Here is a 26,781-nt window from a genome sequence, read left to right as displayed (position 1 = left end):
GAAACTTTACATCCTAGGGTAGGCGAGACTTCTGATTCCGGTTTGATGTAAAAATCTAAGTTTCTACACACAAACAGGTATATGAAAGTATCGTGGGCTATTCCGGTAGCAGTTTATAGTTTGTTACTGAGAGACCTACTGAGGATGGACATGTGCTAGGGAGGTCTAGGTTAAAGGGACATGAAACTCAACGTTTTTCTTTCATTATTCAGATGGAGAATACAATTTGACTTCTATTATCAAACTTGCTTTGTTCCCATCTTCTTTGTTGAAGAGATATCTAGATAGGTAGCGTGTACATGCCTGAAGCACAACATGACAGAAAATAGTGCTGCCATCTAATGAATTACATTGTTGCAAAACTGCTGCCATATAGTGCTGCAGACACATGCACACCCCTGAGCTTACCTTCCTGATTTGCAACAAAGGATAACAAGAAAACAAAGAAAATTTGAAAATAGAAGTAAACTGGAAAATTGTTTAAAATTGTATGCTCTATCTGAATCATGAAAGAAAAAATGTGGGTTTTATGTCCCTTTAATTTTAGGGCAGCTCCTATAAAAGGAACAGCTACTGCATAGAAAATTACAAAATACGGAATCTCTGCAAAGTGGTTAAAGGGGATTTGTCTATAATAATACACACAGGAATTTTACATCTAATGACGAGTGCCTTATGCCACAGCTGATTTTTACTTCTGAATCATTTATTTGATCAATTAAACAAAATGTTATTAAATTAGCTTCACACCTGGAGGCTGAGCTGTTCTGTAGCGCTGCAGAGTCTCTGTAGCACATTAAGAGCTGGGTTGCTGCCATCCATGTTCTCTGAACTGAAATATCGCTGGACAAACTTGTGGGCTTGGTCTTTTATCCAGCCACGTATTCTTTCCCTGCGGGAAAAAAAGCAAAGTAAGATAATTCTATCAGAATTACTACAACTATTTTGCTAGGACTCCTTAATTATACTACCTGTTGTTAGAGATTGTATCCTTGGAAGCCGTCCTTGCCAAACCACTGACACCTGCCGTCCGTGCTGGTTCAATATTGTTACTATTTGACTGTGTACTTAACCTGCCCCAGGTTTTGGGATTTAAACTAGCCAGAAATGAAGATTTGGGAGACTGTGTAGTAGTTGGGCTTTTAGCTGTAGAAAATGAAAAATAAATAAAAAGAATTTAAGCTTGGTCATTGAGCAATTATGAATGAAGCATTTGGAAATACTCAGAGGAAAGTATAAATGATAGTAACAAAAATGTACTTCAAGAACACACTGAGATGTATTTAGGATATATATATATATATATATATATATATATATATATATATATATATATATATATATATATATATATATATATATATATATGATATATATAACAGAACAACCAAACTGAAGCGTAGAGAAACAAAATTTATGCTTACCTGATAAATGTATTTATTTCTTGACACAGTGAGTCCCCGGATCATCATTAATTACTGTTGGAAATATCACTCCTGGCCATCAGGAGGAGGCAAAGAGCACCACAGCAGAGCTGTTAAGTATCACCTGCCTTCCCACAAACCCCAGTCATTTGACCGAAGGAAAGGAGAGAAAGGAAATAACACAAGGTTCAGAGGTGCATATAAAAAAAACTGTCTGAAAAACAGGGAGGGTCGTGGACCGTGTCAAGAAAGAAATACATTTATCAGGTAAGCATAAATTTTGTTTTCTTTCTAATGAACCAGTGAGTCCACGGATCATTAATTACTGTTGGGAATCAATACCAACGCTAGAGGACACAGATGATACAGGAGGGACAAGACAGGTAACCTAAACAGAAGGTACCGCTGCTAGAAAGAAAGGCCAAAGAACCTCATTCGAGGCAAAGTCAATTTTATAAACTTTGGAAAGTAGCTGCCTTACAAATACATTCTACATAGGCCTCTTAATTGAAGGCCCAAGAAGAAAACACCAGGCTAGTAGAGAGAGCTTAAATTCTCTCAGGAGGCTTTTGACCAGCAGACTCATACTCCCTATGAATAACACTTCTCCACCAGAGAGAAAGAGAAGTGGCAGAAGTTTTCTGGCCTTAATGTCTATCCAGAAAAACAACAAACAATACAGAAGACTGACTAAGTCCTTCGTGGCCTGTAGATAAAAACAAAGGGCCCGCACAACATCTAAGTTGTGCAACAGCCGTTCTTAATGAGAAGAAGGATTAAGACAGAGAAAAGGAACCAAAAGATTCTGATTAAAATCTCTGTCCGAAACAACCTTAGGAAGAAAACCAAACACGGTACGAAGAATTGCCTTATCTGTCTGAAATACGAGATAAGGAAATCACACTGCAAAGCTGAGAGTTCGGAACCCTCCGAGCAGAAGAAAAAAGTCTTTCCAAGATAACATCTTAAAATCTATGGAATACATAGAATCAAACAGAACCTGAAGAAAAACTTTAAAAACAAGCATAAGGCTCCAAGAGAACAACCGACTTAAACACAGTCCTGATTTGGACCAGGACCTGATAAAAAGATTGTACATCCAGGACGTCCGCCAGACGCTTAAGCAGCAGAATGGAAAGAGCTGAAATCTGACGGGTACTAACAGATATCTCCTTCTCAAGGTCCACCTGGAGAAAATATAAGATCCTTGAGATCCTGTCATATCCCATAGAAACCTATCTAGCGATAGGCATACAAGCCTGAATCGTAACTGATTCGAAAAACCCACGCCTAGTTAAAAACAAGCGTTCAATCTCCAATCATTCCGCTTCAGAGAAAGTGATATTTAGATAAAGGAAGAAAGAAGAACCCCTGAAAAAAGAAGATCCTTCCTCAGCGGAAGTTTCCACAAAAGTAGAGACGACATTTCTACTAGATCCGCTTACCAGATCCTGCAAGGCCACGCAGGAGTTAGTGGGAAAAAAACAGAATTTATGTTTACCTGATAAATTACTTTCTCCAACGGTGTGTCCGGTCCACGGCGTCATCCTTACTTGTGGGATATTCTCTTCCCCAACAGGAAATGGCAAAGAGCCCAGCAAAGCTGGTCACATGATCCCTCCTAGGCTCCGCCTACCCCAGTCATTCGACCGACGTTAAGGAGGAAAATTTGCATAGGAGAAACCATATGATACCGTGGTGGCTGTAGTTAAAGAAAATAAATTATCAGACCTGATTAAAAAACCAGGGCGGGCCGTGGACCGGACACACCGTTGGAGAAAGTAATTTATCAGGTAAACATAAATTCTGTTTTCTCCAACATAGGTGTGTCCGGTCCACGGCGTCATCCTTACTTGTGGGAACCAATACCAAAGCTTTAGGACACGGATGAAGGGAGGGAGCAAATCAGGTCACCTAAATGGAAGGCACCACGGCTTGCAAAACCTTTCTCCCAAAAATAGCCTCAGAAGAAGCAAAAGTATCAAACTTGTAAAATTTGGTAAAAGTGTGCAGTGAAGACCAAGTCGCTGCCCTACATATCTGATCAACAGAAGCCTCGTTCTTGAAGGCCCATGTGGAAGCCACAGCCCTAGTGGAATGAGCTGTGATTCTTTCAGGAGGCTGCCGTCCGGCAGTCTCGTAAGCCAATCTGATGATGCTTTTAATCCAAAAAGAGAGAGAGGTAGAAGTTGCTTTTTGACCTCTCCTTTTACCAGAATAAACAACAAACAAGGAAGATGTTTGTCTAAAATCCTTTGTAGCATCTAAATAGAATTTTAGAGCGCGAACAACATCCAAATTGTGCAACAAACGTTCCTTCTTCGAAACTGGTTTCGGACACAGAGAAGGTACGATAATCTCCTGGTTAATGTTTTTGTTAGAAACAACTTTCGGAAGAAAACCAGGTTTAGTACGTAAAACCACCTTATCTGCATGGAACACCAGATAAGGAGGAGAACACTGCAGAGCAGATAATTCTGAAACTCTTCTAGCAGAAGAAATTGCAACCAAAAACAAAACTTTCCAAGATAATAACTTAATATCAACGGAATGTAAGGGTTCAAACGGAACCCCCTGAAGAACTGAAAGAACTAAGTTGAGACTCCAAGGAGGAGTCAAAGGTTTGTAAACAGGCTTGATTCTAACCAGAGCCTGAACAAAGGCTTGAACATCTGGCACAGCTGCCAGCTTTTTGTGAAGTAACACAGACAAGGCAGAAATCTGTCCCTTCAGGGAACTTGCAGACAATCCTTTTTCCAATCCATCTTGAAGGAAGGATAGAATCTTAGGAATCTTAACCTTGTCCCAAGGGAATCCTTTAGATTCACACCAACAGATATATTTTTTCCAAATTTTGAGGTAAATCTTTCTAGTTACAGGCTTTCTGGCCTGAACAAGAGTATCGATAACAGAATCTGAGAACCCTCGCTTCGATAAGATCAAGCGTTCAATCTCCAAGCAGTCAGCTGGAGTGAGACCAGATTCGGATGTTCGAACGGACCTTGAACAAGAAGGTCTCGTCTCAAAGGTAGCTTCCATGGTGGAGCCGATGACATATTCACCAGATCTGCATACCAAGTCCTGCGTGGCCACGCAGGAGCTATCAAGATCACCGACGCCCTTTCCTGATTGATCCTGGCTACCAGCCTGGGGATGAGAGGAAACGGCGGGAATACATAAGCTAGTTTGAAGGTCCAAGGTGCTACTAGTGCATCCACTAGAGCCGCCTTGGGATCCCTGGATCTGGACCCGTAGCAAGGAACTTTGAAGTTCTGACGAGAGGCCATCAGATCCATGTCTGGAATGCCCCACAGTTGAGTGACTTGGGCAAAGATTTCCGGATGGAGTTCCCACTCCCCCGGATGCAATGTCTGACGACTCAGAAAATCCGCTTCCCAATTTTCCACTCCTGGGATGTGGATAGCAGACAGGTGGCAGGAGTGAGACTCCGCCCATAGAATGATTTTGGTCACTTCTTCCATCGCCAGGGAACTCCTTGTTCCCCCCTGATGGTTGAAGTACGCAACAGTTGTCATGTTGTCTGATTGAAACCGTATGAACTTGGCCCTCGCTAGCTGAGGCCAAGCCTTGAGAGCATTGAATATCGCTCTCAGTTCCAGAATATTTATCGGTAGAAGAGATTCTTCCCGAGACCAAAGACCCTGAGCTCTCAGGGATCCCCAGACTGCGCCCCAGCCCATCAGACTGGCGTCGGTCGTGACAATGACCCACTCTGGTCTGCGGAAGGTCATCCCTTGTGACAGGTTGTCCAGGGACAGCCACCAACGGAGTGAGTCTCTGGTCCTCTGATTTACTTGTATCCTCGGAGACAAGTTTGTATAGTCCCCATTCCACTGACTGAGCATGCACAGTTGTAATGGTCTTAGATGAATGCGCGCAAAAGGAACTATGTCCATTGCCGCTACCATCAAACCTATCACTTCCATGCACTGCGCTATGGAAGGAAGAGGAACGGAATGAAGTATCCGACAAGAGTCTAGAAGTTTTGTTTTTCTGGCCTCTGTCAGAAAAATCCTCATTTCTAAGGAGTCTATTATTGTTCCCAAGAAGGGAACCCTTGTTGACGGAGATAGAGAACTCTTTTCCACGTTCACTTTCCATCCGTGAGATCTGAGAAAGGCCAGGATGATGTCCGTGTGAGCCTTTGCTTGAGGAAGGGACGACGCTTGAATCAGAATGTCGTCCAAGTAAGGTACTACAGCAATGCCCCTTGGTCTTAGCACAGCTAGAAGGGACCCTAGTACCTTTGTGAAAATCCTTGGAGCAGTGGCTAATCCGAAAGGAAGCGCCACGAACTGGTAATGCTTGTCCAGGAATGCGAACCTTAGGAACCGATGATGTTCCTTGTGGATAGGAATATGTAGATACGCATCCTTTAAATCCACCGTGGTCATGAATTGACCTTCCTGGATGGAAGGAAGAATTGTTCGAATGGTTTCCATTTTGAACGATGGAACCTTGAGAAACTTGTTTAAGATCTTGAGATCTAAGATTGGTCTGAACGTTCCCTCTTTTTTGGAAACTATGAACAGATTGGAGTAGAACCCCATCCCTTGTTCTCCTAATGGAACAGGATGAATCACTCCCATTTTTAACAGGTCTTCTACACAACGTAAGAATGCCTGTCTTTTTATGTGGTCTGAAGACAACTGAGACCTGTGGAACCTCCCCCTTGGGGGAAGCCCCTTGAATTCCAGAAGATAACCTTGGGAGACTATTTCTAGCGCCCAAGGATCCAGAACATCTCTTGCCCAAGCCTGAGCGAAGAGAGAGAGTCTGCCCCCCACCAGATCCGGTCCCGGATCGGGGGCCAACATTTCATGCTGTCTTGGTAGCAGTGGCAGGTTTCTTGGCCTGCTTTCCCTTGTTCCAGCCTTGCATTGGTCTCCAAGCTGGCTTGGCTTGAGAAGCATTACCCTCTTGCTTAGAGGACGTAGCACTTTGGGCTGGTCCGTTTCTACGAAAGGGACGAAAATTAGGTTTATTTTTGGCCTTGAAAGGCCGATCCTGAGGAAGGGCGTGGTCCTTACCCCCAGTGATATCAGAGATAATCTCTTTCAAGTCAGGGCCAAACAGCGTTTTCCCCTTGAAAGGAATGTTAAGTAGCTTGTTCTTGGAAGACGCATCAGCTGACCAAGATTTCAACCAAAGCGCTCTGCGCGCCACAATAGCAAACCCAGAATTCTTAGCCGCTAGCTTAGCCAATTGCAAAGTGGCGTCTAGGGTGAAAGAATTAGCCAATTTGAGAGCATTGATTCTGTCCATAATCTCCTAAGGAGGAGAATCACTATCGACCGCCTTTACCAGCTCATCGAACCAGAAACACGCGGCTGTAGCGACAGGGACAATGCATGAAATTGGTTGTAGAAGGTAACCCTGCTGAACAAACCTCTTTTTAAGTAAACCTTCTAATTTTTTATCCATAGGATCTTTGAAAGCACAACTATCTTCTATGGGTATAGTGGTGCGTTTGTTTAAAGTGGAAACCGCTCCCTCGACCTTGGGGACTGTCTGCCATAAGTCCTTTCTGGGGTCGACCATAGGAAACAATTTTTTAAATATGGGGGGAGGGACGAAAGGAATACCGGGCCTTTCCCATTCTTTATTTACAATGTCCGCCACCCGCTTGGGTATAGGAAAAGCTTCTGGGAGCCCCGGGACCTCTAGGAACTTGTCCATTTTACATAGTTTCTCTGGGATGACCAACTTGTCACAATCATCCAGAGTGGATAATACCTCCTTAAGCAGAATGCGGAGATGTTCCAACTTAAATTTAAACGTAATCACATCAGGTTCAGCTTGTTGAGAAATGTTCCCTGAATCAGTAATTTCTCCCTCAGACAAAACCTCCCTGGCCCCATCAGACTGGTTTAGGGGCCCTTCAGAACCATTATTATCAGCGTCGTCATGCTCTTCAGTATCTAAAACAGAGCAGTCGCGCTTACGCTGATAAGTGTGCATTTTGGCTAAAATGTTTTTGACAGAATTATCCATTACAGCCGTTAATTGTTGCATAGTAAGGAGTATTGGCGCGCTAGATGTACTAGGGGCCTCCTGAGTGGGCAAGACTCGTGTAGACGAAGGAGGGAATGATGCAGTACCATGCTTACTCCCCTCACTTGAGGAATCATCTTGGGCATCATTGTAATTGTCACATAAATCACATTTATTTAAATGAGAAGGAACCCTGGCTTCCCCACATTCAGAACACAGTCTATCTGGTAGTTCAGACATGTTAAACAGGCATAAACTTGATAACAAAGTACAAAAAACGTTTTAAAATAAAACCGTTACTGTCACTTTAAATTTTAAACTGAACACACTTTATTACTGCAATTGCGAAAAAATATGAAGGAATTGTTCAAAATTCACCAAAATTTCACCACAGTGTCTTAAAGCCTTAAAGGTATTGCACACCAAATTTGGAAGCTTTAACCCTTAAAATAACGGAACCGGAGCCGTTTTAAACTTTAACCCCTTTACAGTCCCTGGTATCTGCTTTGCTGAGACCCAACCAAGCCCAAAGGGGAATACGATACCAAATGACGCCTTCAGAAAGTCTTTTCTATGTATCAGAGCTCCTCACACATGCGACTGCATGTCATGCCTCTCAAAAACAAGTGCGCAACACCGGCGCGAAAATGAGGCTCTGCCTATGATTTGGGAAAGCCCCTAAGAATAAGGTGTCTAAAACAGTGCCTGCCGATATAATCTTATCAAAATACCCAGATTAAATGATTCCTCAAGGCTAAATATGTGTTAATAATGAATCGATTTAGCCCAGAAAAAAACTACAGTCTTAATAAGCCCTTGTGAAGCCCTTATTTACTATCTTAATAAACATGGCTTACCGGATCCCATAGGGAAAATGACAGCTTCCAGCATTACATCGTCTTGTTAGAATGTGTCATACCTCAAGCAGCAAGAGACTGCTCACTGTTCCCCCAACTGAAGTTAATTCCTCTCAACAGTCCTGTGTGGAACAGCCATGGATTTTAGTAACGGTTGCTAAAATCATTTTCCTCATACAAACAGAAATCTTCATCTCTTTTCTGTTTCTGAGTAAATAGTACATACCAGCACTATTTTAAAATAACAAACTCTTGATTGAATAATAAAAACTACAGTTAAACACTAAAAAACTCTAAGCCATCTCCGTGGAGATGTTGCCTGTACAACGGCAAAGAGAATGACTGGGGTAGGCGGAGCCTAGGAGGGATCATGTGACCAGCTTTGCTGGGCTCTTTGCCATTTCCTGTTGGGGAAGAGAATATCCCACAAGTAAGGATGACGCTGTGGACCGGACACACCTATGTTGGAGAAACATAATTTATGTAAGAACTTACCTGATAAATTAATTTCTGTCATATTGGCAAGAGTCCATGAGCTAGTGACGTATGGGATATACAATCCTACCAGGAGGGGCAAAGTTTCTCAAACCTCAAAATGTCTATAAATACACCCCTCACCACACCCACAATTCAGTTTAACGAATAGCCAAGTAGTGGGGTGATAAAGGAGTAAAAAGCATCAACAAAGGAAATTGGAAATAATTGTGCTTTATACAAAAAAATCATAACCACCATAAAAAGGGTGGGCCTCATGGACTCTTGTCAATATGAAAGAAATTAATCAGGTAAGTTCTTACATAAAACATAATTTATGCTTACCTGATAAATGTATTTCTCTTGTGGTGTATCCAGTCCACGGATCATCCATTACTTGTGGGATATTCTCCTTCCCAACAGGAAGTTGCAAGAGGATCACCCACAGCAGAGCTGCTATATAGCTCCTCCCAAAACTGCTATATCCAGTCATTCGACCGAAACTAGCCGAGAAAGGAGAAACCATAGGGTGCAGTGGTGACTGTAGTTTAAAATTTAGACCTGCCTTAAAAGGACAGGGCGGGCCGTGGACTGGATACACCACAAGAGAAATAAATTTATCAGGTAAGCATAAATTATGTTTTCTCTTGTTAGGTGTATCCAGTCCACGGATCATCCATTACTTGTGGGATACCAATACCAAAGCTAAAGTACACAGATGAAGGGAGGGACAAGGCAGGTACTTAAACGGAAGGGACCACTGCCTGTAGAACCTTTCTCCCAAAAATAGCCTCCGAAGAAGCAAAAGTATCAAATTTGTAAAATTTTGAAAAGGTATGAAGCGAAGACCAAGTCGCCGCTTTGCAAATCTGTTCAACAGAAGCCTCATTTTTAAAGGCCCAGGTGGAAGCCACAGCTCTAGTAGAATGAGCTGTAATCCTTTCAGGGGGCTGCTGTCCAGCAGCCTCATAGGCTAAGCGTATTACGCTCCGAAGCCAAATAGAAAGAGAGGTTGCCGAAGCCTTTTGACCTCTCCTCTGTCCAGAGTAAACAACAAACAGGGAAGATGTTTGACTAAAATCTTTAGTTGCTTGTAAGTAAAACTTTAAAGCATGGACTACGTCCAAATTATGTAAAAGACGTTTCTTCTTTGAAGGAGGATTAGGACACAATGATGGAACAACAATCTCTTGATTGATATTCTTGTTGGAAACTACCTTAGGTAAAAACCCAGGTTTTGTACGCAGAACTACTTTATCTGTATGGAAAATCAGATAAGGAGAATCACATTGTAAAGCTGATAACTCAGAGACTCTACGAGCCGAGGAAATAGCCATCAAAAACAGAACTTTCCAAGATAAAAGTTTGATATCAATGGAATGAAGGGGTTCAAACGGAACTCCTTGAAGAACCTTAAGAACCAAGTTTAAGCTCCATGGAGGAGCAACCGGTTTAAACACAGGCTTAATTCTAACCAAAGCCTGACAAAATGCCTGGACGTCTGGAACCTCTGCCAGACGCTTGTGCAAAAGGATAGACAGAGCAGAAATCTGTCCCTTTAAAGAACTAGCTGATAATCCTTTATCCAAACCCTCTTGGAGAAAGGACAATATCCTAGGAATCCTAACCTTACTCCATGAGTAATTCTTGGATTCACACCAATGAAGATATTTGCGCCATATCTTATGGTAGATTTTCCTGGTTACAGGCTTTCGTGCCTGTATTAAGGTATCAATGACTGACTCGGAGAAGCCACGCCTTGATAAAATCAAGCGTTCAATCTCCAGGCAGTCAGTCTCAGAGAAATTAGATTTGGATGATTGAAAGGACCTTGTAGTAGAAGGTCTTGTCTCAGAGGCAGAGGCCAAGGTGGAAAGGATGACATGTCCACCAGGTCCTGCGTGGCCACGCAGGCGCGATCAAGATCACCGATGCTCTCTCCTGTTTGATTTTGGCAATCAGTCGAGGGAGCAGAGGAAACGGTGGAAACACATAAGCCAGGTTGAAGAACCACGGTGCTGCTAGAGCATCTATCAGCGTCGCTTCTGGGTCCCTGGACCTGGATCCGTAACAAGGAATCTTGGCGTTCTGGCGAGACGCCATGAGATCCAATTCTGGTGTGCCCCAACGATGAACAAATTGAGCAAACACCTCCGGATGGAGTTCCCACTCCCCCGGATGAAAAGTCTGACAACTTAGAAAATCCGCCTCCCAGTTCTCTACACCTGGGATATGGATTGCTGATAGATGGCAAGAGTGAGTCTCTGCCCAGCGAATTATCTTGGAGACTTCTAACATCGCTAGGGAGCTCCTGGTCCCCCCTTGATGGTTGATGTAAGCCACAGTCGTGATGTTGTCCGACTGAAATATGATGAACCTCAGGGTTGCTAACTGAGGCCAAGCTAGAAGAGCAATGAATATTGCTCTTAACTCCAGAATATTTATTGGGAGGAGTTTCTCCTCCTGAGTCCACGATCCCTGAGCCTTCAGGGAATTCCAGACTGCAGCCCAACCTAGAAGGCTGTCATCTGTTGTTACAATTGTCCAATCTGGCCTGCGAAAGGTCATACCTTTGGACAGATCGACCCGAGATAGCCACCAGAGAAGAGAATCTCTGGTCTCTTGATCCAGATTTAGCAGAGGGGACAAATCTGTGTAATCCCCATTCCACTGACTGAGCATGCATAATTGCAGCGGTCTGAGATGTAGGCGCGCAAATGGCACTATGTCCATCGCCGCTACCATTAAGCCGATCACTTCCATGCACTGAGCCACCAAAGGGCGCGGAATGTAGTGAAGAACACGGCAGGAATTTAGAAGCTTTGATAACCTGGACTCCGTCAGGTAAATTTTCATTTCTACAGAATCTATCAGAGTTCCTAGGAAGGAAACCCTTGTGAGGGGTGATAGAGAACTCTTTCCCTCGTTCACTTTCCACCCATGCGACCTCAGAAATGCCAACACTATGTCCGTATGAAATTTGGCAATTTGGAAGTTTGACGCCTGTATCAGGATGTTGTCTAGATAAGGGGCCACTGCTACGCCCAGTGGTCTTAGGACCGCCAGAAGAGACCCCAGAACCTTTGTAAAAATTCTTGGGGCTGTAGCTAACCCGAAGGGAAGAGCCACAAACTGGTAATGCCCGTCTAGAAAGGCAAACCTTAGGAACCGATGATGATCTTTGTGAATCGGTATGTGAAGGTAAGCATCCTTCAAATCCAATGTGGTCATGTACTGACCCTCCTGGATAATAGGTAGGATTGTCCGAATAGTTTCCATTTTGAACGATGGAACTCTGAGGAATTTGTTTAAGATCTTTAGATCCAAAATTGGTCTGAAGGTTCCCTCTTTTTTTGGGAACCACAAACAGATTTGAATAAAATCCCTGTCCTTGTTCCATCTGTGGAACTGGATGGATCACTCCCATTATTAGGAGGTCTTGCACACAGCGTAAGAATGCCTCTTTCTTTATCTGGTTTACAGATAATCTCGAAAGGTGAAATCTCCCTTGTGGGGGGGGGGGGGGAAGCTTTGAAGTCCAGAAGATATCCCTGAGATATGATCTCCAACGCCCAGGGATCCTGAACATCTCTTGCCCACGCCTGGGCGAAGAGAGAAAGTCTGCCCCCTACTAGATCCGTTGCCGGATAGGGGGCCGTTCCTTCATGCTGTCTTAGAGGCAGCAGCAGGCTTTCTGGCCTGCTTGCCTTTGCTCCAGGCCTGGTTAGATTTCCAGGCCGGCTTGGATTGCGCAAAAGTTCCCTCTTGTTTTGTAGCAGAGGAAGTTGATGCTGCACCTGCCTTGAAGTTTCGAAAGGCACGAAAATTAGACTGTTTGGCCTTTGATTTGGCCCTGTCCTGAGGAAGGGTATGACCCTTACCTCCAGTAATGTCAACAATAATTTCCTTCAAACCAGGCCCGAATAGGGTCTGCCCCTTGAAGGGAATGTTAAGTAATTTAGACTTTGAAGTCACGTCAGCTGACCAAGATTTAAGCCATAGCGCCCTACGCGCCTGGATGGCGAATCCAGAATTATTAGCCGTTAGTTTAGTCAAATGAACAATGGCATCAGAAACAAAAGAATTAGCTAGCTTAAGTGTTCTAAGCTTGTCAAGTAGTTCAGTCAATGGAGTAGCTGTCTGAAAGGCCTCTTCCAGAGACTCAAACCAGAACGCCGCAGCAGCAGTGACAGGAGCAATGCATGCAAGGGGCTGCAGGATAAAACCTTGTTGAATAAACATTTTCTTAAGGTAACCTTCTAATTTTTTATCCATTGGATCTGAAAAAGCACTGTCCTCGACAGGGATAGTGGTACGCTTTGCTAAAGTAGAAACTGCTCCCTCCACCTTAGGGACCGTCTGCCATAAGTCCCGTGTGGTGGCGTCTATTGGAAACATTTTTCTAAAAATAGGAGGGGGGGAAAACGGCACACCGGGTCTATCCCACTCCTTAGTAATAATTTCTGTAAACCTTTTAGGTATTGGAAAAACATCAGTACACACCGGCACCGCGTAGTATTTATCCAGTCTACACAATTTCTCTGGCACTGCAATTGTGTCACAGTCATTCAGAGCAGCTAAAACCTCTCCAAGCAACACCCGGAGGTTCTCAAGCTTAAATTTAAAAGTAGACATATCTGAATCAGGTTTCCCCGAGTCAGAGACGTCACCCACAGACTGAAGCTCTTCCTCAGCTTCTGCATAGTGTGACGCAGTATCAGACATGGGCCTTAAAACATCTGCGCGCTCTGTATTACGTCTAACCCCAGAGCTATCATGCTTTCCTCTGAATTCAGGCAGTCTGGCTAATACCGCTGACAGGGTATTATCCATGATTGCCGCCATGTCCTGCAAAGTAATCGTTATGGGCGTCTTTGATGTACTTGGCGCCATTTTAGCGTGAGTCCCTTGAGCGGGAGTCAAAGGGTCCGACACGTGGGGAGAGTTAGTCGGCATAACTTCCCCCTCGTCAGAATCCTCTGGTGATAATTCTTTTAAAGATAACAGCTGATCTTTATTGTTTAAAGTGAAATCAATACATTTAGTACACTTTCTCCTATGGGGTTCCACCATGGCTTTTAAACATAATGAACAAGGAGTTTCCTCTATGTCAGACATGTTTATACAGACTAGCAATGAGACTAGCAAGCTTGGAAAACACTTTAAATCAAGTTAACAAGCAATATAAAAAAAACGTTACTGTGCCTTTAAGAGAAACAAATTTTGCCAAAATTTTAAATAACAGTGAAAAAAGGCAGTTAAACTAACGAAATTTTTACAGTGTATGTAACAAGTTAGCAGAGCATTGCACCCACTTGCAAATGGATGATTAACCCCTTAATACAAAAAACAGATTAACAAAACGAAAAATATGTTTTTTAAACAGTCATAACAACTGCCACAGATCCTACTTTTGAAGCCTTTTGAGCCCTTCAGAGATGTCCTATAGCATGCAGGGTACTGCTGAGGGAAGCTGAATGTCACAGTTTGTACTTTTAACTGCACCAACTGTAACTTTTATACTATAACATTGGAAAGCCTCAGGAAACTGTTTCTAGGCAAAAATAAAGCCAGCCATGTGGAAAAAACTAGGCCCCAATAAGTTTTATCACCAAAGCATATATAAAAACGATTAAACATGCCAGCAAACGTTTTATATTGCACATTAATCAGAGTATATACCTCTGATAGCAAGCCTGATACTAGTCTCTATTAAATCACTGTATTTAGGCTTTAACTTACATTAATCCGGTATCAGCAGCATTTTCTAGCAAATTCCATCCCTAGAAAAACTTAACTGCACATACCTTATTGCAGGATACCCTGCACGCCATTCTCCCTCTGAAGTTACCTCACTCCTCAGACATATGTGAGAACGGCAGTGGATCTTAGTTACTTCAGCTAAGATCATAGAAAAACGCAGGCAGATTCTTCTTCTAAATGCTGCCTGAGATAAAATAGTACACTCCGGTACCATTTAAAAACAATAAACTTTTGATTGAAGAAAAAAACATAATTTATGCTTACCTGATAAATTTATTTCTCTTGTAGTGTATCCAGTCCACGGATCATCCATTACTTATGGGATATATTCTCCTTCCCAACAGGAAGCTGCAAGAGTCCACCCACAGCAAAGCTGCTATATAGCTCCTCCCCTAACTGCCATTACCAGTCATTCGACCGAAAACATGCAGAGAAAGGAAAACCATAGGGTGCAGTGGTGACTGTAGTTTAATGGAAAAATTACCTGCCTTAAAGTGACAGGGCGGGCCGTGGACTGGATACACTACAAGAGAAATAAATTTATCAGGTAAGCATAAATTATGTTTTCTCTTGTTAAGTGTATCCAGTCCACGGATCATCCATTACTTATGGGATACCAATACCAAAGCTAAAGTACACGGATGATGGGAGGGACAAGGCAGGTACTTAAACGGAAGTTACCACTGCCTGTAAAAAACCCTTTCTCCCAAAAATAGCCTCCGAAGAAGCAAGGTATCAAATTTGTTAAATTTGAAAAAGTATAAAACGCAGACCAAGACTCCGTCTTGTAATCTGTTCAACAGAAGCCACATTTAAAAAAGGCCCAAGTGAAAACCACAGCTCTAGTAGAATGAGCTGTAATCCCTTCAGGAGGCTGCTGTCCAGCAGTCTCATAAGCTAAATGAATTATGCTTTTTAACCAAAAAGACAGAGAGGCTGCTGAAGTCCTTTGACCTCTCCTCTGTCCAGAATAGACAACAAACAAGGTGAATGTTTGATGAAAATCTGTAGTAGCTTGTAAGTAAAACTTTAAAACACGAACCACGTCCAAATTGTGTAATAGACGTTCCTTCTTTGAAGAAGGATTAGGATACAAGAATGGAACAACAATCTCTTGAGTGATATTCTTGTTAGATACCACCTTAGGTAAAAACCCAGGTTGGTACACAGGACTACCTTATCCGTACGGAGAACCAGATAAGGAGAATCACATTGCAACGCAGATAACTCGGAGACTCTATGAGCCGAGGAAATAGCTACCAAAAAGGAACTTTCCAAGATAGAAGTTTGATATCTATGGAATGAAAAGGTTCAAATGGAACTCCTTGAAGAACCTTAAGAACCAGCTTTAAGCTCCATGGCGGAGCAACATTTTTAACCACAGGCTTGGTTCTAACCAAAGCCTGACCAAATGCTTGAACGTCTAGAATACCTGCCAGACGCTTGTGCAAAAGAATAGACAGAGTAGAAATCTGTCCTTTTAAAGAACTAGCTGACAACCCTTTTCTCAAAATCATCTTGGAGAAAAGATAATATCCTGGGAATCCAGACTTTACTCCATGAGTAACCCTTGGATTCATAACAATAAGATATTTACACCATATCTTATGTTAAATTTTCCTAGAGACAGGCTTTTATGCCTGTATTAAGGTATCAATTACTGACTCGGAGAAGCCATGCTTTGATAACATCAAGCGTTCTGTCTCCAGGCAGTCCATCTCAGATTAGTTATATTTAGATGGTTGAAAAGACCCTGAGGTAGAGGGTCCTGTCTCAGAAGCAGAGACCGTGGTGGAAAGGATGACATATCCACCAGATCTGCATACCAGGTCCTGCGTGGCCACGCAGGCGCTGTCAAAAGCACCAAAGCACTCTCCTGCTTGATCTTGTGCAAACCCCTCCGGAGGGAATTCCCACTCCCCCGGATGAAAAGTCTGACGACTTAGAAAATCTGCCTCCCAGTTCTCAACACCTGGGATAGGGATAGCTTTTAGACAAGAGTGAGTTTCTGTCCAGTGAATTATTTTAAGACTTCTAACATTGCTAGGGAACTTCTGTTCCCCCTTGATGGTTGATGTAAGCCACAGTCGTGACATTGTCCGACTGAAATATGATGTACCTCAGAGTTGCTAACTGAGGCCAAGTCTGAAAAGCATGGAATATCGCTCCCAGTTCCAGAATATTCATTAGAAGGAGGGTCTCCTCCTGAGTCCACTATCCCTGAGCCTTCAGGGAGTTCCAGACTGTATCCCAACCTAAAAGGCTGGCATCTGTTGTAACAATTGTCCCATCTGACCTGCGGAAGGTCATACCCTTGGACAGATGGACCCGAGATAGTCACCAGAGAAGAGAATCTCTGGTTTCTTGGTCCGGATTTAACAGGAGAACAAATCTGTGTAATCCCCGTTCCTCTGGCTGAGCATGCATAGTTGCAGTGGTCTGAAATGTAGGCGTGCAAACGGTACTATGTCCCTTGCCGCTACCATTAAGCCGATTACATTCATGTACTGAGCCACCAAAGGGCGCGGATGGAATGAAGAACACGGCAGAAATTTAGAAACTTTGACAACCTGGACTCCGTCAGGTAAATTTTAATTTCTACAAAATCTATCAGAATCCCTAGGAGGGAAACCCTTGATATTGGGGATAGAGAACTCTTTCCTTGTTCACTTTCCACCCATGCGATCTCAGAAATGCCAGTACTACATCCGTATGAGACTTGGCAACTTGGATGTTTGACGCCTGTATCAGGATGTCGTCTAAATAAGGGGCCACTTCTATGCCCCGCGGCCTAAGGACCGCCAAAGTGACCCCAGAACCTCCATAAAGATTCTAGGGGCTGTAGTTAACCCAAAGGAAAGAGCTACAAACTGGTAATGCCTGTCTAGAAAGGCAAACCTGAAAAACCGATGGTGATCTTTATGCATCGTAATGTGAGGATAAGCATCCTTCAAATCCATTGTAGTCCTCTATTGACTCTCCTGGATCATAGTTAAGATGGTACGAATAGTTTCCATCTTAAATGATAGAATTCTAAAGAATTTGTTTAAGATCTTTTAGATCCAAAATAGGTCTGAAGGTTTCCTTTCCTTGGGAACCACAAACCGATTTGAGGAAAACTGTGTCCCTGTTCCTCTATTGGAACTGAATGGGTCACGTACACAATGCAAGAATGTCTCTTTCTTTATCTGGTTTGCAGATAAATGTGAAAGGCAAAAACTCCCCTTTTTGGGGGGGAAAGCTTTGAAATCCAGAAGATATCTCTGGGGTATAATTTCCAATTCCCAGGGATCCTGGGCATCTCTTGCCCACGCCTGGGCGAAGAATGAAGTCTGCCCCCTATAGGATCCGTTACCAGATAGGGGTCCGTTCCTCATGCTGTTTTAGAGGCAGCAGCAGGCTCCTTGACCTGCTTATCTTTGTTCCAGGTCCGGTTGTCTCCAGACCGCCTTGGACTGAGCAAAAGTTCCCTCTTATTTTGCCTTAGAGGAAGTTGATGCCACACCTGCCTTGAATTTTCGAAAGGCACGAAAATTAGGCCTTTTTTGTCCCTTGATTTGGACCTGTCCTGAGGAAGGGCATGATCTTTTCCTCCAGTGATATAAGTAATAATCTCCTTCAAACTAGGCCTGAATAGGGTCTGCCCCTTGAAGGGAAGTTAAGTAGCTTATTTATTAAAGTCACGACAGCTGACCATGATATAAGCCATAGCGCTCTGCGCGCCAGTATAGTAAAAAAACAGAATTCTTAGCCGTTAGTCTAGTCAAAGGAACAAAGGCATCAGAAAACAAAGGAATTGGCTAGCTTAAGTGCTCTAAGCTTGTCAAATATATTCATCCAATGGAGCCTGTAAAGCCTCATCAAGAGACTCAAACCAGAACGCCGCAGCAGCAGTGACAGGAGCAATGCGTGCAAGGGGCTGCAGGATAAAACCTTGTTGAATAAACATTTTTTATCCATTGGATCTAAAAAAGCACAACAGTCCTCGCCAGAGGTAGTGGTACGCTTAGCTAGAGTAGAAACTCTTCTCTCCACCTTAGGAACTGTCTGCCAGAAGTCCCGTGTGGTGGCAACTATTAGAAAACATTCTTCTAAAAAATAGGAGGGGAAGAGAACGGCACACCTGGTCTATCCCATTCCTTATGAAAAATTTTAGTAAACCTCTTTAGGTATTGGAAAAACATAAGTACACACCGGCACTGCATATTATTTATCCAGTCTACACAATTTCTCTGGCACTGCGATTGTACACATTCATTCAGAGCAGCTAAAGCCTCCCTGAGCAACAAGTGGAGGTTCTCAAGCATAAATTTTAAATGTAGAAATATCAGAATCAGGTTAAATCATCTTCCCTGAGTCACAAATATCACCCACAGACTAAGCATATTGTGAGGTAGTATCAGACATGGTTCTTAAAGCGTCTGTATGCTCTGTATCTACCCCCAGAGCTGTTTTGCTTTCCTTTAATTTCAGGTAGTCTGACTAATACTGCTGCCAGTGTATTATACACAACCTTTGCCATGTCTTGTAAAATAAACGCTATGGGCGCCATTGATATACTTGGCGCCATTTGAGCGTGAGTCCCTGGAGCGGGAGTCAAAGGGTCTGACACGTGGGGAGAGTTAGTCGGCATAACTTCCCCCTCGACAGAATCCTCTGGTAAAATAAACGCTATGGGTGCCCTTGATGTACTTGGCGCCATTTGAGCGTGAGTCCCTAAAGCGGGAGTCAAAGGGTCTGACACGTGGGGAGAGTTAGTCGGCATAACTTCCCCCTCGACAGAATCCTCTGGTGATAATGTTTTTAAATACAAAAAATGATCTTTATTGTTTAACATGAAATCAGTACATCTGGTACACATTCTAAAATGGGGTTCCACCATGGCTTTAAACATAATAAACACAGAGCCTCCTCTATGTTAGACATGTTAGAACTAATAAAGAGACTAGTAAGCTTGGAAAACACTTTAAATCAAGTTAACAAGCAAATATAACAAACGTTACTGTGCCTTTAAGAGAAACAAATTTTGTCAAAATTTGAAAAACAGTGAAAAAAGGCAGTAAATCAAACGAAATTTTTACAGTACATGTAATAAGTTAACAGAGCATTGCACCCACTTGCAAATGGATGATTAACCCCTTAACGCAAAAAACAGATTAAAAAAAAAAAAAAAAACGACATTTTTTTTAAACAGACACAACAAAACTGCCACAGCTGAGCTGTGGATTGCCTTCCCTATAACTGTTTCTATGCAAAATTTAAGCCAGCCATGTGGAAAAATTAGGCCCCAATAAGTTTTATCACCAAACATATGTTAAAAAACGATTAAACATGCCAGCAAACGTTTTAAAACACATTCTTATAAGAGTATGTATGTCTATTAATAAGCCTGATCCAGTCGCTATCACTGCATTTAAGGCTTTACTTACATTACTTCGGTATCAGCAGTATTTTCTTAGTCAATTCCATTCCTTATAAAAATATATTACTGCACATACCTTAGCATATATCTCTATCAATCAGCCTGGTACCAGTCGCTTTCACTGCATTTAAAGGCTGTACTTACATTACTTCGGTATCAGCAGTATTTTCTTAGTCAATTCCATTCCTTAGAAAAATATTTTACTGCACATACCTTATTTGCAGGAAAACCTGCACGCCATTCCCCCTCTGAAGTACCTTACTCCTCAGAATGTGTGAGAACAGCAACTGGATCTTAGTTACGTCTGCTAAGATCATAGAAAAAACGCAGGCAGATTCTTCTTCCAAATACTGCCTGAGATAAACAGCACACTCCGGTGCCATTTAAAAATAAACTTTTGATTGAAGAAATAAACTAAGTATAAAAAACCACAGACTCTCACGACCTCCTATCTATGTTGAGACTTGCAAGAGAATGACTGGTAATGGCAGTTAGGGGAGGAGCTATATAGCAGCTTTGCTGTGGGTGGACTCTTGCAGCTTCCTGTTGGGAAGGAGAATATATCCCATAAGTAATGGATGATCCGTGGACTGGATACACTTAACAAGAGAAACTAACTATATTTTACCACTTTCCTCTAACTACCTCCAGCTATGTTGAGAGCTTGCAAGAGAATGACTGGATATAGCTCTGCTGTGGGTGATCCTCTTGCAACTTCCTGTTGGGAAGGAGAATATCCCACAAGTAATGGATGATCCGTGGACTGGATACACCTAACAAGAGAAATTATGTTTTCTTTCATGTAATTGGCAAGAGTCCATGAGCTAGTGACTTATGGGATAGCAATACCCAAGATGTGGAACTCCACGCAAGAGTCACTAGAGGGAGTGATAAAATAAAAACAGCCATTTTTCGCTGAAAAAAATAAATCCACAACCAAAAATTTAAGTTTATTCTCATGAATGAAAAGAAAAACTTAAAACATAAGCAGAAGAATCAAACTGAAACAGCTGCCTGAAGAACTTTTCACCAAAAACTGCTTCCGAAGAAGCAAATACATCAAAATGGTAGAATTTAGTAAATGTATGCAAAGAAGACCAAGTTGCTGCTTTGCCAATCTGATGAACTGAAGCTTCATTTTTAAAAGCCCACAAATTGGAGACTGATCTAGTAGAATGAGCTGTAATTCTGAGGCGGGGCCTGACCCGACTCCACATAAGCCTGATGAATCAAAAGCTTTAACCAAGATGCCAAGGAAATGGCAGAAGCCTTCTGACCTTTCCTAGAACCAGAAAAGATAACAAATAGACTAGAAGACTTCCTGAAATCTTTAGTAGCTTGAACATACTTCAAAGCTCTTACCACATCCAAAGAATTCTTAGGATTAGGACACAAAGAAGGGACAACAATTTATCTATTAATGTTGTTAGAATTCACAACATTAGGTAGAAATTTAAAACTGCCTTATCCTGATGGAAAATCATAAAAGGAGTTTCACAAGAAAGAGCAGAACATTCAGAAACTCTTCTAGCAGAAGAGATGGCCAAAAGGAACAACCCTTTCCAAGAAAGTAGTTTAATGTCCAAAGAATGCATAGGCTCAAACAGAGGAGCCTGTAAAGCCTTCAAAACCAAATTAAGACCCAAAGGAGGAGAGATTGATTTAATGACAGGCTTGATACGGACCAAAGTCTGTACAAAACAGTGAATATCAGGAAGCTTAGCAATCTTTCTGTGAAATAAAACAAAGAGTTGAGATTTGTTCCTTCAAGGAACTTGCAGACAAACCCTTATCCAAACCATCCTGAAGAAACTATAAAATTCTAGGAATTCTAAAAGAATGCCAGGAGAATTTATGAGAAGAACACCATGAAATATAAGTCTTCCAAACTCGATAATAAATCTTCCTAGAAACAGATTTACGAGCCTGTAACATAGTATTAATCACTGAGTCAGAGAAACCTCTATGACTAAGCACTAAGCGTTCAATCTCCATACCTTCAAATTTAAAGATTTGAGATCCTGATGGAAAAACGGACCTTGAGACAGAAGGTCTGGCCTTAATGGAAGTGGGCAAGGTTGGCAACTGGACATCCGAACAAGATCCGCATACCAAAACCTGTGAGGCCATGCAACACAAACAATTGTTCCATGACGATTTTGGAGTTAACTCTTGGAAGAACTAGAGGCGGGAAAATATAAGCAGGTTGGTAACACCAAGGAATTGATAACGCATCTACCTCTTCCGCCTGAGGATCCCTGGACCTGGACAGTTACCTGGGAAGTTTCTTGTTTAGAAGGGAAGCCTTCAGATCTATTTCTGGAAGACCCCACATCTGAACAATCTGACAAAACACATCTGGATGGAGCGACAATTCCCCTGGATGTAAAGTCTGATGGCTGAGATAATCCACTTCCCAATTGTCTATTCCTGGGATATGAACCCCAGAAATTAGACAGGAGCTGTATTCCGCCCAAGCAAGTATCCGAGATACTTCTTTCATAGCTTGGGGACTGTGAGTCCCACCCTGATGATTGACATATGCCACTGTTGTGATATTGTCTGTCTGAAAACAAATTAACGGTTCTCTCTTCAACAGAGGCCAAACCTGAAGAGCCCTGAAAATAGCACGGAGTTCTAAAATATTGATTGGTAACCTCGCCTCTTGAGATTTCTAAACCCCTTGTGCTGTCAAGAGATCCCCAGACAGCTCCCCAACCTGAAAGAATTGTATCAGTTGTGATCACAGTCCAGGTTGGACGAACAAAAGAGGCCCCTTGAATTATACGTTGGTGATCTAACCACCAAGTCAGAGAGAGTCGAACATTGGGATTTAAGGATATTAATTGTGATATCTTTGTATAATCCCTGCACCAACTTACTTCACCACCTTCAAAGGAAAAAAAGTTTGTAAAACTGAATTGTGGGTGTGGTGAGGGGTGTATTTATAGGCATTTTGAGGTGTGGGAAACTTTGCCCCCTCCTGGTAAGAATATATATCCCATATGTCACTAGCTCATGGACTCTTGCCACTTACATGAAAGAAATGCAAATCTTAGAAACCTGAAGTGATCTGAGTGGATTGGTACGTGAAGGTAAGCATCCTTCAAATCTATTGTCATCATGAATTGACCCCTCTTGAACTAGGGGCAAAATTGACCTGATCGTCTCCATTTTGAACGATGGAACTGACAAAAACTTGTTTAGGCACTTTAGGTCCAGAATTGGGCGAAATGTGCCCTCCTTCTTTGGGACCACGAAAAGGTTTGAATAATACCCCAGACCTCTTTCTGCTAGTGAGACTGGGATGATTACTCTGAAAGAGGTGAGATCCCTCACGCACCCTAGGAAGGCGTCTCTTCTCTGGACTTGATGATATGTTTGACAGGAGGAACCTGCCTCTGGGCGGATTGGCCTTGAACCCTATTCTGTAACCCTGGGCTACGACCTTCAGAACCCAAGGGTCCTGAATGTCTCTCATCCAGGCCTCTGCAAAAAAAAATAGTCTGCATCCTACGCGATCCAGAGACTGATCGGGGGCCGCCCCTTCATGCCGATTTTGTCTCAACGGGCTTCTTGCTCTGCTTGGATTTCTTCCAAGAGTTAGCAGGCTGCTGGGGCTGAGACTTGTCCGCACGAAAGGTAGACCCTTTAGGCTTATTCTTCTTATCCTGTGGCAGGAAAGCACCCTTGCCACCCATGACCGTGGATATGATAGAATCCAGGCCCGGACCGAAAAGAACCATACCTTTGAACGGGAGGGAAAGTTATCTTGACTTTGAAGTCATGTCAGCAGACCACGACTTTAATCACAGAGCCCTATGGGCTAATACAGAAAAACCTGATGTCTTAGCATTCAGGCGAATAATCTGCATATTTGCATCAAAGATGAACGAATGAGCTACCCTTAAAGCCTTAATTTGTTCCTGTATCTCTTTGAGGGGAGTCGCCACCTCGACCATAGCTGAGAGAGTGTCACACCAATAGGTGGCAGTACCAGCCACTGCAGCGACCGCCGCTGCCGGTTGAAAAAGGAACCCAGTGAGTTGGAACATCTTCCTCAACATGGACTCCACTTTTTTATCCATGGGCTCCTTGAATGAAGAACTATCCTCGAGCGGAATAGTCGTTCTCTTAGCAAGCGTGGAGACAGCACGATCCACCTTAGGACTGGCTCCCCCATAGCTCAAGCTTCGAGTCCGGAACGGGAACAGCTTTTTAAAAGAGGTAGAAGGAGAAAAGGACGAACCAAGCTTCTCCCACTCTTAATAATATTAGCCATTTTAATGGGGACCGGGAAATTCAGAGGCACCACCCTGTCCTCATAAACCCTATCTAGCTTAGGGATTGAAGGTTCCTCCGGAAGTTTCAGTCCAGGAACCTCCAGCGTAGCAAGCACCTGTTTCAGCAGAATGCGCAAATGCTCCATCTTAAATTTAAAATCTGACTTCTCTGCAGAGGGAGGTCTAGAAGTCACTGATTCTGACCCAGAAAGAACGTCCTCCGAAGAGTCGGAGTCATCCTCCTCAGCTGATAATCTGTCAGAGACATCCTGCGGAGTAGATTACCCCTGGGACGGATAGCTATGTTTCACCTTTTGCTTAGTGACTGCTTCATGCCCCAGTGCAACCCATACAACAGGATTATCTATGTCCCAATAAAAAAGCAGTGTTTTTAATTTGTTAAGTGCATGGTCTCCCCAACTAGAAGAAAAAGCACTTACCTGATCCGCTGTCCGGCATATAGACAGTTACAAAGTATACACAGGGACACAGTTCCTCACAGAGACCTTTGAAAAAAAACAACAGAGTAGGCAACTCTGGCTTTCTAAACTAGGGCAGCAATTGTTAGGAAAATGCAGTAAGTACCTCTTTACAAGTTCCTAACATATTTAAAGCTACCACTACGCGACTGCAAGGAATGACGTGGAATACGGCTATACCCCAAAATTTGCTTGTAGATGAAATCAAAATTTTTGCAGATTGATTGAAATTTGCAGATTTTTGACTATCATATGTATGTGTTTTCTACCACAGAATTCTGAACAGCTACCTTGACTGTCTACTTTGTCTTCATCTCGGGGTGGAGAGTACTTTGGCCTTCGAGGACCACGTTTGGGAAGACGTTTCCTCTTCAGTACATCACTCAAACGTCTAGTGGAAGACATACAAGGAATTTAAAAAATTAATAACTATAAATTTGAGCTCCTATTTTATGTGTATCATTTTTAAAGAAAACAGAATTTATGTTTACCTGATAAATTACTTTCTCCAACGGTGTGTCCGGTCCACGGCGTCATCCTTACTTGTGGGATATTCTCTTCCCCAACAGGAAATGGCAAAGAGCCCAGCAAAGCTGGTCACATGATCCCTCCTAGGCTCCGCCTACCCCAGTCATTCGACCGACGTTAAGGAGGAATATTTGCATAGGAGAAACCATATGATACCGTGGTGACTGTAGTTAAAGAAAATAAATTATCAGACCTGATTAAAAAACCAGGGCGGGCCGTGGACCGGACACACCGTTGGAGAAAGTAATTTATCAGGTAAACATAAATTCTGTTTTCTCCAACATAGGTGTGTCCGGTCCACGGCGTCATCCTTACTTGTGGGAACCAATACCAAAGCTTTAGGACACGGATGAAGGGAGGGAGCAAATCAGGTCACCTAAATGGAAGGCACCACGGCTTGCAAAACCTTTCTCCCAAAAATAGCCTCAGAAGAAGCAAAAGTATCAAACTTGTAAAATTTGGTAAAAGTGTGCAGTGAAGACCAAGTCGCTGCCCTACATATCTGATCAACAGAAGCCTCGTTCTTGAAGGCCCATGTGGAAGCCACAGCCCTAGTGGAATGAGCTGTGATTCTTTCAGGAGGCTGCCGTCCGGCAGTCTCGTAAGCCAATCTGATGATGCTTTTAATCCAAAAAGAGAGAGAGGTAGAAGTTGCTTTTTGACCTCTCCTTTTACCAGAATAAACAACAAACAAGGAAGATGTTTGTCTAAAATCCTTTGTAGCATCTAAATAGAATTTTAGAGCGCGAACAACATCCAAATTGTGCAACAAACGTTCCTTCTTCGAAACTGGTTTCGGACACAAAGAAGGCACGACTATCTCCTGGTTAATGTTTTTGTTAGAAACAACTTTTGGAAGAAAACCAGGTTTAGTACGTAAAACCACCTTATCTGCATGGAACACCAGATAAGGAGGAGAACACTGCAGAGCAGATAATTCTGAAACTCTTCTGGCAGAAGAAATTGCAACCAAAAACAAAACTTTCCAAGATAATAACTTAATATCAACGGAATGTAAGGGTTCAAACGGAACCCCCTGAAGAACTGAAAGAACTAAGTTGAGACTCCAAGGGGGAGTCAAAGGTTTGTAAACAGGCTTAATTCTAACCAGAGCCTGAACAAAGGCTTGAACATCTGGCACAGCTGCCAGCTTTTTGTGGAGTAACACAGACAAGGCAGAAATCTGTCCCTTCAAGGAACTTGCAGATAATCCTTTCTCCAATCCTTCTTGAAGAAAGGATAGAATCTTAGGAATCTTTACCTTGTCCCAAGGGAATCCTTTAGATTCACACCAACAGATATATTTTTTCCATATTTTGTGGTAAATTTTCCTAGTTACAGGCTTTCTGGCCTGAACAAGAGCATCAATAACAGAATCTGAGAACCCAGATTCGGATGTTCGAACGGACCTTGAACAAGAAGGTCTCGTCTCAAAGGTAGCTTCCATGGTGGAGCCGATGACATATTCACCAGATCTGCATACCAAGTCCTGCGTGGCCACGCAGGAGCTATCAAGATCACCGACGCCCTCTCCTG

The 26,781-nt window shown here is 42.7% G+C and overlaps 1 protein-coding gene across 9 annotated transcripts in view; it reads right to left on the bottom strand.

Moving 5' to 3' along the window:
• Positions 1-26,781, bottom strand: part of TRIP12 (thyroid hormone receptor interactor 12) — a 1,052,161-nt gene that overhangs the window by 353,924 nt on the left and 671,456 nt on the right. For all 9 annotated transcript variants that reach the window (XM_053709826.1, XM_053709829.1, XM_053709830.1 and 6 more), the window contains 3 exons: positions 25,008-25,108; positions 972-1,146; positions 751-892 (listed from right to left, as the gene is read on the bottom strand). In XM_053709826.1, the coding sequence (XP_053565801.1) occupies positions 751-892; positions 972-1,146; positions 25,008-25,108 (418 nt within the window). The remainder of the gene's footprint in view (positions 1-750; positions 893-971; positions 1,147-25,007; positions 25,109-26,781) is intronic.

Source organism: Bombina bombina, chromosome 4 (genome assembly GCF_027579735.1).
Source record: "Bombina bombina isolate aBomBom1 chromosome 4, aBomBom1.pri, whole genome shotgun sequence".
Lineage (NCBI taxonomy): Eukaryota > Metazoa > Chordata > Amphibia > Anura > Bombinatoridae > Bombina > Bombina bombina.
Note: the sequence above shows the minus strand (reverse complement) of the source record. Positions and strands in the feature narration are given on the sequence as shown.